The sequence below is a fragment of the Amia ocellicauda genome, chromosome 5 (genome assembly GCF_036373705.1).
Source record: "Amia ocellicauda isolate fAmiCal2 chromosome 5, fAmiCal2.hap1, whole genome shotgun sequence".
Lineage (NCBI taxonomy): Eukaryota > Metazoa > Chordata > Actinopteri > Amiiformes > Amiidae > Amia > Amia ocellicauda.
The window spans coordinates 7,229,683-7,246,347 of NC_089854.1; the positions used below are offsets into that span (position 1 = coordinate 7,229,683).

General features: G+C 43.4%; 1 protein-coding gene across 4 annotated transcripts in view; it reads right to left on the reverse strand.

The window, feature by feature from the left end:
* scube3 (signal peptide, CUB domain, EGF-like 3) overlaps positions 1-16,665 on the reverse strand; it is a 95,492-nt gene that overhangs the window by 13,299 nt on the left and 65,528 nt on the right. For all 4 annotated transcript variants that reach the window (XM_066703520.1, XM_066703518.1, XM_066703519.1 and 1 more), the window contains 3 exons: positions 11,380-11,496; positions 9,264-9,386; positions 2,273-2,389 (listed from right to left, as the gene is read on the reverse strand). In XM_066703520.1, coding sequence (XP_066559617.1) covers positions 2,273-2,389; positions 9,264-9,386; positions 11,380-11,496 — 357 coding nt within the window. The remainder of the gene's footprint in view (positions 1-2,272; positions 2,390-9,263; positions 9,387-11,379; positions 11,497-16,665) is intronic.

Consider the following 16,665-nt stretch of genomic DNA (forward strand, 5'->3'; position numbering starts at 1 on the left):
GGCTCATTTGCAGTCTGAAGTAGGGGATCAATTTTCTACAACAGCTCTAGACCAGGCCTTGCGGGATGCACAAGACCATACTAACACATGCAGCTTTGCATGTTTGTGTGTGTGTATGTGCGCATAAATACCTGTTACTCGGGAGGCATTGTGCGTTTGCATATCTGTGGGATCCAGTACTGCCTATGAGGACAGCCAACTCAGCGGGCAGAACAGCCTTCTTCTAATGCTCAGTTATTTGTGACACGTGTTGTGTCGGGGAACAGCATTGCAGATTGAGAGGTTTTGTGCTTGTGTGTGTGTTTGTGTGTGGTTGTATGTGTACGTGCCCTGCAGTGTACGTTCTTAAGTGTGTGTGTGTGTGACAGAGAGAGAGAGAGAAAGAGAGAGGCAGGAAGCGGCGTAAGGGCAGGCCGGTCGCCCATTGTTGAGAGCCGAGGTGATGAATGATGGCCCCCCTCCCCCAGGATTGTCTGCGCCGTCGGAACTCTCCGATACCCGGCGGATTTATGAAGCTCCCCTCGTGCACACACAAAGAGGAGGGCGCGGGAGTTTATTTTTTCTTCCCTGCTTATCTTGTGAAAAATGGGCACTCTGACTCCTGGGTCTTAGGCGTTAGATAAACAGCAGGATCACCCTGCATGACCTCAATTAGACGGCAGCGGTGCTGAAGACTCTGGCAAAAGCACCTCAGGAGAGTAAAATCCGGTCCACGTGCTTCAGCTGTGTGACATACCTCGTGCAAGTTTACTTTGGTAAATGTTTTTACTTTTAAGTTTTTTTTTTTTTACAATGGTTGTATCATAATTCTACTGAAGTTTCCCCTGGCTTTAACATGACTTCACTGTCTACCATAGTAAATATGCCTTAAACATATGTATCATGGTATATCATGGTGTTCCCATGGTCCAGTGCAGTACAATGCAGTGAAGGCATGCAGAAACCACAGGAAAGCACTGTAACACTATGACTGATTCAAAAGTCCCTCACTGACACAGGACTCATTGTCACGTTTGAACTGGACTGCTAGGATTCTCTTTGACATCTTGAACCCATGGCAAGAAACAAAAAGTACATTTTCAAATGTACACTGCTCATAAAACTAATCAATGCACTTTATATAGGAAAATAATACCTGGGATTCTTGGAATCAGAATATATAAAAATATATATATAAATAAATACAGGTTTGCTTCAGCGTTTGGAGATTTTTGTGGACATTTTTCCACCTTCATCGACCCTCGGGACTCCTGTGATGAGAACGCAGCAGAAGGAGCCCTTCCAATGATCCTGATTGCTGTGCTGTGAGAGACGAGCCCAGGGAGTCATTTCCAATCAGGGAGACTGCCAGTCTTAATTGTGTTTAGGGAAACCGCTATAAACAGTAAATCACCAGAACCACCACAAGAGCTAACCACGGGCAGATTTTTGAAGCATTAAAACATATTAACTGGTGCCGTGCTTCGGTCGCGCTGCTGGGCTGCGGCAGCTCGGAGGAACTTCGGCAGGATTGGAGCGCTGTGGATGTGGGAAGAGCTGTCATGTGTTTGGGATGAAGTGTGATGTGTTTGGCGCAGTGAGTGGAGAGGAGGGTGCCACGGGAAAGATAAGTGGTGAGTTGTCATCCCGCAGTGGCAGTGAGACATGCAACAGAGAAGGGACTGCTCTGAGTAGTGGTGTCAGTGAATCGTGTAACCTGGAGTAAAATTGAAAACATAATATACAAAAACTCAAAAATCTTATGGGGAAAAAACGTTTTACGGATCATTACATTAGTTATACGCGTTTTATTTTTTAATGATTATTATTGTTATAATTTGTTTCTTCCAATCACGCACAAACACAAGTCTGAAGACCCTGGGGCTGCTGGATACTACAAAGAGATTCCCACCAGTGATACGCCATCAAACAAACAGAAAACCTGAGGAGCTGAAACTCTCCTGTTGTGACCTGCAGACTGCGGGGGGGTGTGTGTGCTGTGAAACTGCGGTGTTCGTACGGTGAGCGGCCATATAAAACGAAGTACCCATCAGAACAGTGAAACATTCCACTTTGTCCCCAATACTTAGGGAGTTTGTGACATAAAAATCAGCCCACCGCATGACCGGGCCAGGCTTCCAGATATATACAAGTTCGAGTTTGCTTGAGAGTGGCTGCATTGCCGTTGCACTCTCTCTTCATGTCAAGGCTGTGTACGAGCATTGTGACAATCAGAAGTCATGAGCCTGGACAGGGGAAGCAGGAGAAGAGAGTCAGGGGAGGACGGCCCTACCTCCGCAGTGGGCCAGTCCGTACAGCACATAGCCCTTGTGGCAGAAGCACTGGAAGCTGCCCGGCGAGTTGACACAGGAGTGGTCGCAGGCCCTGTCAAACGAACACTCGTCGATATCTGTGGAAGAACAACGAGAAACACAAGGAATGTCATCAGAAGGGACCGAGAAATGGGCTTTGGTCAGAAGCACCTTGTTAGTTATCGGATTGGACGATAATGAAGGTAATTGGATCACGAAGAAGGTGAGAAGAACGTGCAGTGGAATAAATTGGAAGTTCTTTTACTTCCTCTGGGGATGACAAGTGGGTGTTTCCCTGTGTGTGAATGATGCTAGAGACACTGCAGGTGGAACAGAAAATAACAGGTGGTGACACACTTGCTCTGCAGAAGGTTCAATACAAATTAGCGATATAAGAAGCCCCTCTTGTGTGTCAGCACACCGCAGCCCCTCTGAGGAGTGAGAGGATAGCTCTCTGAGTGCAGGACTGTGGACTGGGTTCATAGTGTGCTATTTGAATTTGTGCTGCAGTGGTATATTGGAGGAGATTAAGTGGAAGGATTTAATCCACAACTGCACAATAATTAAATCAACAGAAAACAAAAATCATGCAGTTTGCAGAATACTGAATGTGCCACACGTTATATAAAGACTCCTGCCAGTAAAATATCACACATTCAAAAAGGGAACTCAATGGCACACAAGTAACAAACTTATTGTGCTGGTTGGACTATTGCATCTCTGTATATTGAAGATCCACCTTACAGCGGGCAATAACCTAAATCCTCCACTGGTGCTGAGCCAAGTGAATCCATGTAATTAGTGGCAGAGGAGCCTGTCCTCTTGCCAAATGCCTGTCCTTCTCAAACCCGCATAAGATAACCGAGGGTTTGTGTTGCAGGAGAGAGAGTTCAGAGCTTTTTAATTCGCTGTCTGTCCAACATTGCCAATCACTGAGCAATATGTACACCGCGGCTGCACCAGTCACTTCAATCTCCTTTATTGCAGTAATATGTGTATATTTCTGAGCCTGTCAGATATAATGACCCATATGGAAACCATTTGCATGGAAAACACTCCGCTTATCTAGGAATGCGCCAGGGCAGCCGGAACGTGAAACCAGATCGTGTCATGGGTCCGTCTCTCGATGAACTGCGTTGACTTTGCAAATAACTCCCTGCTATTGTCATGTCAAGATATTTACACAGAACTCAGCCTTCCCAGAACCCAGCTTCCACTTGGAGAACGTGTCTCTCGGGGCGGGGGAGGGGGGTGGGGATTCCCCTGTTAGACTAAGAAGCATATTATCACACTATGTCACATTCTCTCCATTTAAGTCTTTATCTAATGATATAAACTACAGGGTGAATGTTTATCAGCAACAAACGATGTACAGAGGGTCTGGCATTGAGGACGATATTGTTTATCCTTTTTCCCTCTCATCTCCGTAGATACGAGCCTCCTCTTTAAGTATATAGTATAGTCTCATAACTGTAGTGGTAGAAAATGTTAAAACTTTCTACTGAAGCTCAACAGCTGGGGAATATATATACGTTGCATGATAAATCTGCTTGGGCTATTTGTATATTAAATATGTTGGGTTTCTCTAGAGAGACCATTCGTTTCTCTGGTCTACATCCCATCGCTGCTTAAAGGGCTCTTTTTCCACACGTGCTACATGTCCGTGTTTAAAGCACTGTGGGAGAGAAAACATGTACGCATGCATTTAGAAATGGCAGCAGTTTGAAATTATACAAAGTAAAGAATATGTATTTGCTTTCAATATAAATATAGCCTATTAAATTAATAAACAGCCCCAAATCCATACCAAATAACATATGGTTGTGTAATTCCATCTTGGGTTTACTGAAGAACAGTGCTGTATAGATCTGCTGGACTGGACTGACCCCTAAGCCTTTTCCAACATATTGTATTATATTACTGGATCACATCAAGCTCACTTTTCTGCAGCCTTTCTCTGGACCGGTCTCTACCACCAGGGAAACCCCACTACCTCTGTTGCCCTTGTCCATGGAACCACCACAGCAACAACTCCTGGGCACGCACACCTCACCAGTGACACTTTTTTATTTTTCCTTCATAAATAATCTCATCACTGGGAGTTTCCTGTTTGGCACCGACCCAGTAGCCATCACTTTTTGCAGGTAAGCAACAATCGCTGCAGATAAAACAATCATTAAGCGATCAGTTTTCAAAGGGCAGACAGGATGTCTTTGGAGTTTGGGTGAAAATGAAAGGGAATGTTCAGGGGTTTTTCAGCTTTTAAATGCTTTCATTACAGGGTGCTGGTCTGAAATACACCCAAGTTATCCTGGAGTGCACATATACCAGCCCCCCGCTCCATACTAACACACACACAGCTCAAGTACCTCCAGTATCGCTCATTTCTTTGATCTCCTAGTTCCCAGCACACCGGCGATGCCCTTATAAATGTGTTTTTAACATAATAGCAGAATCCAATTTCAATTTCCTCTAGGATGCATTGCTTGTTTACCTCCCACTGTGTCCTGGGGTCAGTCGCTGTTAATTATATGATGATATGATGGAAGGGTAAGATGAGGGCATGCTGACCAGATTTTTTAAAGACCTGATATATTTATTTATTTTCCATTAGAGTTTCCTTTCAATATCTCCAAAGCAGTATACATACAGGGCTGGTGGGGTACTGGTGTTTGAGTGAACCGGTCTCTGAACTAAACTGGTGAACTATTGCTTGGACACCGCCTAGAAGGGGGAAAGATGATCTCACCTCTTTGCAGTCCCCCCTGTGGCTTCGCAGGCACTCATTCAGGGTGATAAGCTGTCCTACCTACATCAAATCAAACACTTGAGAGATGGAGAGTAGGCTGGACTCAGTGTGTGGGTCAGAGGACACAGGCCTTGTCACATCCCTCCCGAAGAGCAGGGGGGAGAGTGAGCTGGGTTTAAAAATGGCTGCTTCCTGAATTGCCGTGAAAAATGAATGGACAATCAAAATAATTCTGAAAAGACAGTGTGATTATAAAATTGTATTTCCTGATATGGAAATGTAGACGATCTGCGTTAGTGACATGTGCATTGTCTGTGTTTGTGGAATGTTCTAGCGTGTGCATGTGTAGGCCAGTTTCATTGTCACCAATCGTTGTACCTGTTCTCAAATTGATTGACAGCCCAATGGATGAATGTAGGCACTTTTGGACAGCAGCATCTGGTGTGTATGCAGAGATTATAAAATGCCTGATTAAGTGGTGTATGGACACTACCAAGAACACTACAGTACAGATTTTTGTTAAAGCTTCCCTGTTTAAAGATCAGTCAATATTAAACCATGACAAATGCTTACTTGGTAATGCTTTCCAGACCTTAAAAACATATGCTATATTGTTCAATGTGAATGTAAGGCTTGGATTCTGTGCATTGAGGATGATTATTTTATCGTCATTAACAAACACACGTTTATGAGTGTATCTCCATACAAAACTGTGACTGGAATATTTAATGACAGTTTATATCACTGTTACGAGCTGCTGTAACAGAAAAGTACATCTCTACATTGTTCCTACAGCAGTTAACAATGCCCCCGTGTAGACGCTCCGCCAGCTTGCTCCTCAAGATAATTCTTTCCAGATCAGCAGTGCAGAATAAAGCCAGACTTGTGCCCATTACAATCTTTCGCCTGATCCAGGAGATGAGCCCCAATTTTCCTGCGAGCCGGATGAAGACAAGGTCATCCTGTTCAGTAAGTACATCTGTAATTGAACTCTGTCACAGAAACCTGTGGTTTTTGGATCAAGATTCAAATGTGCCTGAAAGAGACCCCCTCCCCCCCGCCCCCCATACCAATCCCTGCCACCCCCTCCTCAGCCTCCAACACTCTTTCCTCACAGGCTTCTCACCTGTGTGTGTGTGATGGCGTCAGTAAAGCCGTCCGGCATCATCTGGGCTGCTTTTAATTAAAGCCACAGAAATCTAATTAGCAGCTTATTGCCAAGAATAATGAGCCCAGGTCACATAAGCGATCATGGCACAGGTCCCACACGGCTGCTTCTACCAACGTGCGCAACGGGCTCCTCGCATCTACAGAGAACAGGCTGCACTAAATACCTTTCGTCTGTGGAAGTGCCTAAATGAAGTGCGGACAGGTAAAGCACAGGCCCCCCTTGCACACACACAAGCCTGCCCGTAATCCTCACCCTGGGCTATGCTCTTCCAACTGTTTGGCCCAGATGGGACTGATGTTCTTTAGAAGAAAAGTCTCAGCCATCGTCATCCACTGCGTGGCCTCTCTGATAAGCTCGAGAAGCCCTGTTGTCTACTTTGGGACAACATTTAACTGCACCTTGGAAAAGGAGACCTGTCTATGAGAATCCCACAACAGATGATGATGCCAAAAAGGCAGGCAGGTATGTATATGTGCCAAGTTGGGTACAAAGTGTACGTGCACGACATCACAGGGCAGTGGATAGGAAAAGAGAAAAGAGAAATACACACTTCACTTGAACAGAAGGGCCTTTGTCTTCCCCCATCTGTAAATTTCTGTTTTTTTTATTTTTTTAAAGGTATTTTATTTATAGCACACAGGACATCACACTCTCCAGACACACGTATGTGTGATAAAAACAGGGCCCATGACAGTCAGAGCACGGGCTGCTGGCCTTCCTCATAGAACCCAAGCCAAAAACACGGCCAAATACCGTTTCTCTTGTCAAGCGATCCTAGCAGTTCACCGTTCACCCCAACGACAAAGAATGAAACAAACCTTAGCAAAAACAGCAACACAAAACAAAACAAAGCGCAACACACAAACAGGTAATCTTACGCTGGGATGGTGTTTATATCCAGGCTTGGTGATAACGAGTGGCTTTATCTGAGACGGACCAAATGGAGAATGAGAGCTTGCCTTTCTGGAGAAGAGGCTGTATCTGATAACCGCAGTACCATTTGGCCCTCATACGGATTAGCAGTGCTGAAGAGCAGGCCCTCAGATGCTCGCAGGCTGCGAGGAATGAAGGAATGCCTGCAGTCGCTCACTTCGGGCGGGCAAGTCCCGTCACGATTAATTACACCAGTCGATGACAACTAAGAAACACCGTGACAGTTTAAATCCAGATAACTGTGGAGTGCAGTTTACACATTGCAAGCTCTTCCATATCTCAGGAGTTGTTTTTTTGGGGAGGTGTGTGTGGGGGGGGTACTTGTTGTTGTTGATTTGCTGATAAATACCCCCCCACACACACGGCACTTCTTTACAACTCCTCTATTTAGCACTAAAGTATCAGAAACAAAGAAGAAGAATCTAAAAACCTCGATAAGCGTGTGCTTTGGGGGTTTTAAGGTATCTCCCACACCACCTTCTTCCTTTATCTTTAGCCCAGACAACAATGGCCAGACCCCTGAACCCTGTCACTCACAACCCTGAGAACCAGTGAAGCCCTATGGAGTCCATTGAGCCCTGGACAGGGCCTGGGAAACTGCTGATATACTTCCTTACATTGTTAATTTTCACAACATCCATTAGATTGGCTGCTGATGAGAAGTTGTAAATGCCTACAGTCTGACTTAGACCGTCTCAGATAAACCCACAAAAAAGTTGCAAAAATATACAAGCAACAATTTAGTGCTTTCCTATATCAATCATACAGTCATTTATCATTATAAGCAAATAACGATGATGTATGTATTCTTTGGTTTAGAAGTGCCATCTACATTATTATTTGAGTGAGACCAGGTGGATATCTTTGCTGTCTTTCCAGCTTTGGAAAGCGAAACCTTAAGAAATATGAACTTCTACTCCAGGTTACAATATGCAATCCATTTAAGTGAAAAAAAAAAAAAAAGCTAACATTTATATGAATTTGGATCCATTTGTCTGCTAGCAAAGTTTAATCTGCACTACCTGTAGTCAAAGGAATCAATGAACAAACCAATATAAAACAGTCAATCTTCAATAAACAATGTAGGCCAGGATCCTGCAATGTATCTGAAACCTTTCTTGAACCTCTTTTCAAAATCAATACACTTCTGAAAGCAAGGATGAGATGAAAGCACACTGAAACCCTGAACGCTCAAAAAGGCAAACGCTGCAATGCTCTGCCCAGGGCTGTGAGGCTGAACATTTTTACAAAGCAGACTTCCACAGAGACAGTGAGAGCCATCAACACCTAGTCAAGGCCCCCCCTGCCCATTGCACTTCTCAGTTGGCCTACATTATCAGCATAAATATCGTCTGTCTGGTGTCAGTCTCTGTGGGATACCACATCTCCTTTCCACTAGAGTTAATATGACATTGTGCAGACCAGAACTGTGTCTAAATCTCTTCACAGTACCACATTCCTATAGGAGACTAACTGTACCGCTATATATACTTATCGGATAGGAAGAGGGCCCCCATCAGACGGATGCTTAACCCGCAGTCGTCACATTGAAAACAAACACTGTGCTGAGCCACCGAGACACACAGGGGCCCCAATGATAACCTATGAATTCATGACATGGAAACCACAGCCTTATTATGGGACACAAAATGAGAGTACAAAGAAACAAAACCAAAGAAAACAGACTGAGAACTCCAGTTGATAAAATAAAGTAATTCATAATAAGATCATAACATTTTTGTTTTGTTTTCTCAGGAACTCGTGTACTGTTTTGATTTGAAGTTGTGAGAAGTGAGAATTCATTTCAATCAATGAAAAGATTTCAATGTGTGAGTTGTGAATTACGTTGTTAGTTACTATGTTACTAAATGACTATGTTAGTAACATGGACTGTGTTTACCATGACTTGTCCCCTGTGAGCAGGACAGACAGGCATTCAGGATCCAGTTGTTCTTTTGACTTGTCATTTGAAAATCAGAATCCTGACATTGACTCTGAAAGAATCAATCTAAAAATCAGGACAGGTCCCCGATCTTATCCAATACTGGCAGCTCACTCTTCAGAGCTGTGTGTGGGTGATGTGATACTCTTGCCAAGGGCACAGTGTGATGGCACGTACCTTGGCAGGTCCTCTCGTTGGTCAGCAGTTTGTAGCCCTTTTTGCAGCTGCACTCAAAGCTGCCCACTGTGTTACGGCACACATGGTCGCACCCGCCGTTGTTGAGACGGCACTCGTCGATGTCTGCGGAGGGGAAACAGCAGGCAGCACTCATCAGCACATGGCACACACAGGCAGGCAAGCAGGTGGGCGTACAATCAAATACACTGGCCCAAAACCACACTGAGCTCAGGGACTGGGAGGCCCTCTAAACAGTTAATGCTGGGAGAGACTGGGACCACGTTTGTTTTAATGGCTGCAGCTGGGGGGATTGGGAGAGTTGGTTTTAATGGCCAGGGTTAGGAGACTGGGAGGCCATCTCTGGCACACTGTGTGGGGGTCCTCCTGCTTCAATGTACTTTATAAGGAGATGCCCGGCTGTCCTGCTGAGGTGGATAAATAACGTCCATTAAACCCTGCACTGAGATAATGACTCAGCAATCCCGGGGAGGCTTTGCAAGATGGGCAGGTTTTAATGAATGTCAGTAGAGGTTTTAAAGGGTCTTTGAGCAACTTACAGAGACAGGAGTGAGGGAGGTGCGGGGGCGGGGGGAAAGAGAAAGGGAGAGGGTGAGGGAGAGAGAGAGGGGGAGACAGAGAGAGAGAGAGAGAGAGAGAGAGAGAGAGAGAGAGAGATTGAAATGTGTGCAAGCAGCTTTGGCACAGCATGATCCTTGAGGCTATTAAGGATAACTGGGATTAAGGAGCAGTTTATATCATCTACATTTTCCAGTTATTTAATTATCTAATTATTTTTTGTTCATGTCCTGTAGTGTGATTTGTACAAAGAAAGAGTTTTTTTTGGGGGGAGGGGATAGACAGAATACCTATAACATGTGGCATTGAAGATTTTTGTGATGTGTTTTTAAAGATTGCATTTAAAGTTGATTCAGTCTTTTGAACTTCAGATGTAAAAGCTTTGCCTCAGAAAATGCTAATGTTTACAGCTGGAATAAAAACGCTATGGAAAAAACCTTGTCCTGTCTCAAGTTAGAACTACAGAACGTCTACAGAACTTGCTAATAAAATCAGAGCCCTTCTTTTCGCATAGCTGAGTGCCAAGTGCCAGCCGACTCCCATGCTTAGTAATGCTCCCTTGTGCTCACTGTCTTCTCCGCTCGCGGTGCTCAGTGACAGGAGGAGGACAGGCCTCACACAATCTCCCTGTCAAGCCGCCATCCGAGCGAGACCAGATGAAAGGGGGTGAGAGACAGACAGAAAGACAGACAGACACAGACAGACAGACAGACAGGCAGGCGGAGGGATGGGAGAGTGCTTTGCACGCCTCAGTAACTCCAAATTGCCTCTCTGATTAGAAGCTGTCATTGTGCGCTCCCAGTCCACCCCCAGTGGCTCATGTGATGGTGCGGTAAGGTGTAGAATGACAGGCAGAGGGGGGCAGCAGGTCAGGAGAGAGACACAGACACACACTCACTACACCCCCCGTCACAGGGCGCACAGTGCGGAGAGATGGGCGCTGTTCCGTCAGGCACACATGACTGCACCGCACTTTTACAAGCCCATAGCACTTAGCCCCCTTATCGTCGTGTGTGTTGAAAAACAAAATGACAGGTTCTGCCGCAGTCAACGCACACACTCCTGCCCTCTTTGACTGGACAGGCACAATCGGACAACTGAGCTCTGTGGCTTTCGTGGTCTGGAGCAGCGCAGAGGTGGTGACACCGCAGCGGGCAGCAGCGGACAGAGACAGGGCTCACACACTTGCTCAGCTGTGGCCAGATACACACACACACATTGGGCAAACTACTCTGTCACTGCGCTACCTCTTTAAGGATTAAACATTTGACCTTAAGTTAACAGATGAAAGAGGTCATTTTTGTGGCTTCCCATGGTTTGTGGAGGACAAAGGAAACAGTGTATCAGTAGACAAGTTGCTGATAATTCACTCTCGGCTTATTACATATAAACCCATCCTCCTAATCGGTATTTGGAAATAGAAGACAGTTTGAAAGGGAGTTAGTGGAATAGCTAGGTACCCGGCACACACCCATCCTCACACAGCAGTTATAAGGGCTTCTATGCCTGTGTTGGCCTAGAAGTAGTGGAGATACCATACCTTTGCAGGTCTTTCGGTCAGGCTGCAGGGTGAAGCCCACCGGACAACTGCAGCGCACCCCCGTCACCGCGTCGTGGCACGTGCTGTCACAGCCGCCGTTGTTCACCGCGCAGGTCTCTGCAGAAACAGACACAGAGAGAGGAGAGCGAGCTGTCAGTACTGCCAGCGCTCGGCACACAGCACAGTCTCTTACAATCCCTTATATCTCCTACAGCTCCACTTTTGTCTCTCTTTTGTGTACTTGTGCGTATGTGTTTAATTGTGCTTTTTTATGATGCTTCTGATCAGCTGCTCCGGCTATACATTTAGTGTCCTTTTTGTAATCAACCCGTGGGTCACAGCAGATATATTAAAACTTTGCACCAGTCAAGTACTTCTGTAAATTTCCCTGAAATATTTAAAATAAAACTTCTGGTACCCACCAAATACTTATGTAAAGCAGCAAAACTCTCTAACACACACTTTAGACATGATATGGGACAGCTTGTGTCATTTGCATGTCCTATGAAATGTGTTCTGCTTGAATATCTACGGACCACAAAATTTGAATTGTTATTTGGAAAGCAAACTATATACCAGTGCAAAGAAAAAGCAGTGAAACAGAAAATGTTATTACAATCACACAACGTGGCACCACCCCCCCACCCTTTCTAGAAATACTATGAGAGAATGAGATGTTTAGTTCAGCGGTCTCTTTTGAGGCATGGATTTGGGAATCCTTTCAGTAGAATTTCTCACACTCTGCCCAACTGAGCAAAACAGCTGAATATTACAAATAAGATTCACTGTAATATACAGATAGATCCCCCCTCCTTATGACAGTAAGGCATATTGCTAGTCTTGTTATTAAATCTAGTCATTTTAACATTAGAGCCTTCACACTCGGATGACACTGGGCTTCTCGAGTGCTTGATGAACATAAGTAACTGCGGATAACGTCGGCAGGGCTGAACATCTCATTCTTGTGCGATATCTCTGATGAATCATTACGGAGCAAGGTCAGTGCACTTCCCCTGTCTCATTTTCTCTCATTAAATCGACTTATCTCCTTTTCCAAAGCACTTTAAATTATATTAATTGGCTAACATGACAAATAACAATGTGTAGCTTCATTGTGGCCACATTAACTAGATCAGAGAAAAAAATATCTCTCAGTCTTTTTATCTTTGTATATTTAGACATGCACAATATAAATCAAAGTAATAATTTATAAAACTACCTATTTTGGTAACAGTATGAAGTATACCTACTACTGAGCCCAAGGTTTCAATTTAGAGATAACATATTCGCAATGTCCAAGGACAAAAAATAAACGCTTAGATATATGTTCTGTATTTTTTTTTTTTTTTTTTTTGGTACAAACCATGGCCTTCATGTTTTTCCAACCAAACAGAAAAAGGAACAGCTGTTGTTGCAAATTTGTGGCCAGGAACCACAGAGTACACATGAAAACTCTGTGGCGTGCGTTGTTTTTCACTGTTATGTCTAAAGGATATTTTTATTTGTCGCCTTTAACAAAACAAAAACATAAAAATGCAAAGATGGCGTGGGAAAAAACAACAACAAAAAAAAGGCCTTGAAGACCTAGAAAGTAGCACAGCTTGGACAAATCAGATTGTGTACTGGAGGGACTGATGAGGAGATGGAAAGTAAACAGTTTGGTGGCAAGTTATACCTCAATCTTAACAGACCTGGAACAGGACTGTGGGTAGTTACTTACACCGCAGGGGTAATTGTTTCAATGGTACAGTGGAATATTTTATCAAAAGGAAAAGTTGTTGTACTTTACTTGTATGGAATAGCTGTATTAATGCTCTCCGGCACTGAATTCCTAAAAATCTCATTCAGTCTCTTAGTGTTTAAAAGGCACAATGCTCAAGACTAGCTCAACACAACAGATCAGGCGATATCTGGCGCCAGTGTTGCTTCATAAACTGGCTTAAGAGCCAAAAACACGACACTACCCTGTTCTGCTTTTGTATGTTCACCGAACTTTGATGGCTACAGATTTGTTATGAAATCAGGCTTTTTATTAGTTTTTCCCCCAAGTATCTACACACCATACTCCACACTGTTAAGGAGGTTTTATTGCGAAACAAATTATGTATTAACAATTCAAAACTGAAATGTCATAATTGGATACATTTTCACCCCCCTGAGTTAATATTTGGTTGAAGCATCTTTGGCAGCAATTACAGCTGTGAGTCTGTTGGGATAGGTCTCTACCAACTTTGCACACCTAGATTTGGCAATATTTGACCATCCTTCTTAACAAAATTGTTCGAGCTCTGTCAAGTTCCTTGGGGAGCAGCAATCTTCAAGCCATGCCACAAATTTTTGATTGGATTTAGGTCGGGGCTCTGACCGGGCCACTCAAGGACATTTACCTCTGTGTTCCTTAGCCACTCTAGTGTAGTTTTGGCTGATTGCTTTGGGTCATTGTCATGCTGAAAGGTGAACTTCTGTCCAAATTACAGCCCTATTGCAGAGGGTAGCTTTTCTGTACTTTGCGCCATTCATTTTCTCTTCTATCCCCAGTGCCCCAGTCCCTGCCGATGAGAAACATCCTCATGAAACATGATGCCTCACCATGCTTGACAGTAGGGATGGTGATCTTTAGGTGATGTGCTGTGTTGAGTTTGCGCCAAACGTAATGCTTTGCATTTAGGCCTATCAGTTCCATTATTAGTTTCATCCGACCTCAAAACTTTCTGTCACATGAATACAGAATCTCCCGAATATTTGTTTTCATAATTAATATGGGATACAAAGTTGGCTTTCTTGAGTAATGGGTTCCTTCTTGCCACCCTAACATACAGGCCAGATTTGTGGAGTGCTTGGGACATCTTCTTTTGAAAGCTCCTTGGTGCTCATGGTTGACATGATTGTAGCTTTGAAATGCACTACCCAGCAGAGGGAACCTACAGGAACTGATGAGTTTATCCTGAAGTCACGTGAATCACTACAGTTTAACACAGATGGAGGCTACTTAATTGTGTGATTTTGAATGTGATTGATTACACCTGAGCTTGTTTAGGATTGCTGTGGGAAGGGGAATGGACACTTATCCAACCAAGCTATTTCAGCTTTCAGAATTGGTGGGGTAGGGTGTGATAATGCATTTTAATTCCAGGCTATAAGACAACAAAAGGTGAACATTTTTAAAAGGGGTGTAGACTTTCTATAAACACTGTAGTTATATTTGAAGACTCGGTTTATTATCTAACATTAAATGTACCTACTAAAACAAACAACAATAGCAGCTACAACAAAATAGTAATGATAATTTCTGATTGGTCACCAGATTGGCCAGTCAACTGTATCACAAATGATGAGATATTCATGAAAATTGGACTAATTAGGGAACAGTTATATTACATTGGCTGCATACCAATCAAATTTGTATTGATCGTATAAGGGAACAGAATCTAACAGTGTGTGTACTAGGAAACAAAGCGTTAGGATAGAAAACTATGTTGTTAAAATAGACAAAAAACATAATTGGAAATGTGTTACTGCATTGTGCTCTGTGTGCAGATTCAGGTTATTGTGCTTCTGGGAGGCTTTAACTATGTTGACTGCAGTATATTACCACTTTAAGTGGAAAACAGCTGCTTCAATTTGTACAATGGATAAAATCACAGCAGGTCATGCAAACCCTCTTCATTTTCACATTTAAACTTAATGCAGGCTATTGAAGCAGAGCAAAGCAACTATTATCCCAATTACCGAGATCAATGAAAAAGAATGCATTGATTTTCATTAAAATAGATTTTCTTTCTTAAAAAGAGAGGGATTTTTTTTGGGCCATTGCTCACACTGTGTTTCCTCCATTTGGGCGCCAACTGCTCCCAGACAGTCGGATCGCTCACTCAGAATAAGTATATATGCAGGACTGCGGGGGGGGGGGATAAATCAAAACTTGAACTTTGTCAATGTCTTTGGCATCTGCTAATGGTGTCATCCAATTTCCAGAGGCTCCATTTATTTATCCAATAGCAAGAGAGTGACACATGTTGGTTTAGGAATTCACAATTGTTATGAATAAATCTTGGATGAAGTGTCAATCAGTGAGCATGACCTTCCTGTCAGAGAGCATACAAACCTGCAGCCCCACTTACATTGCACACAGAGGGAGGGGCTTGAAGAATACATATCAGTATAGTCATTCATATTGCTCATTAGCCCTTTCATTATTATTATTTTTTATTTCTTGCTGAATTAATGGGGGCTCCACTGGGATTTTTTGCAGAATGATGGACTGCTCAGAAGACAACCATACTTAATTAATAGCATTTAATTGTAGCGTTCCTAAAGTGGTATGTGTTTGTAATAATTACACACTGCAGGGCATCGGGGCTCAACAGGCCGCAGCACAGCATGGAAGAGGGGGTGATATAACATTGTTATGGCTTGTCTATAACTGTGAACATGGCAAAGGGAGATCACAAGTGCGCCTTCTTGGAAACTAGAAATAAATACATGCACCGGAGTGTAACTTACAGAAAAAAATCTGCTTGAGAATATGTTGTTATATAACACAGGTAATTATATATAGCAGTGTTTTGGACAGAGAGATGTGAGGTGTGAGGAATGCACGCTTTTCTATAGAAAATGACAAATACTGGTGGTCAAAAATGGAAATAAATTGTACAAAGCTCCTCTTCTTTTCATGCACTATTCCAGTTTGTTGCTGTAAGTGTTCCTTTACTTCAGTGTGTTTCAGATTTCACTATAGTGCAATGGAAAAATCTCCTATACCTCCCCTGTCCCCAAGGTCTGCTGATGATACCATCGACTTCAATACACTGCATTCACCTCTTAATACAACACAGTCCCTTCATTCCTTCAAAACCACCCACTGTAAACATAAGTAACTGAGGAATTCAATGCCATGATATGTAGAAGGATGTTTGCAATCACGCTGAAGGACAATGGGTCCAAATGTACTTAAAAATATATATAGTTCTGAGGTTTTGTCTGTAATCCATAAGTCATCCAACGAGAATGTTAGACAGCATTGTGAAAACCTATGGGGACAGCTGTCACTGCAACAACCAGACCGTGGCATGTGTCAAGGTCGGTGCGCTCACTGCACTGAATGCTGCTCACACCTGATGCCCTCATAACATAACCAGGTGGTATGCAGGACTGTTGTCCATGTCATATAATTTAAAATGCATTCAATTCCTCAGCTGCTAGATCTACATTTCGTAGGCCCAAGAAATAGATACATTGTACTGATGTTGTTTTGTACTGGTGTTAACAGAGTTGTGGAGTAAAGAG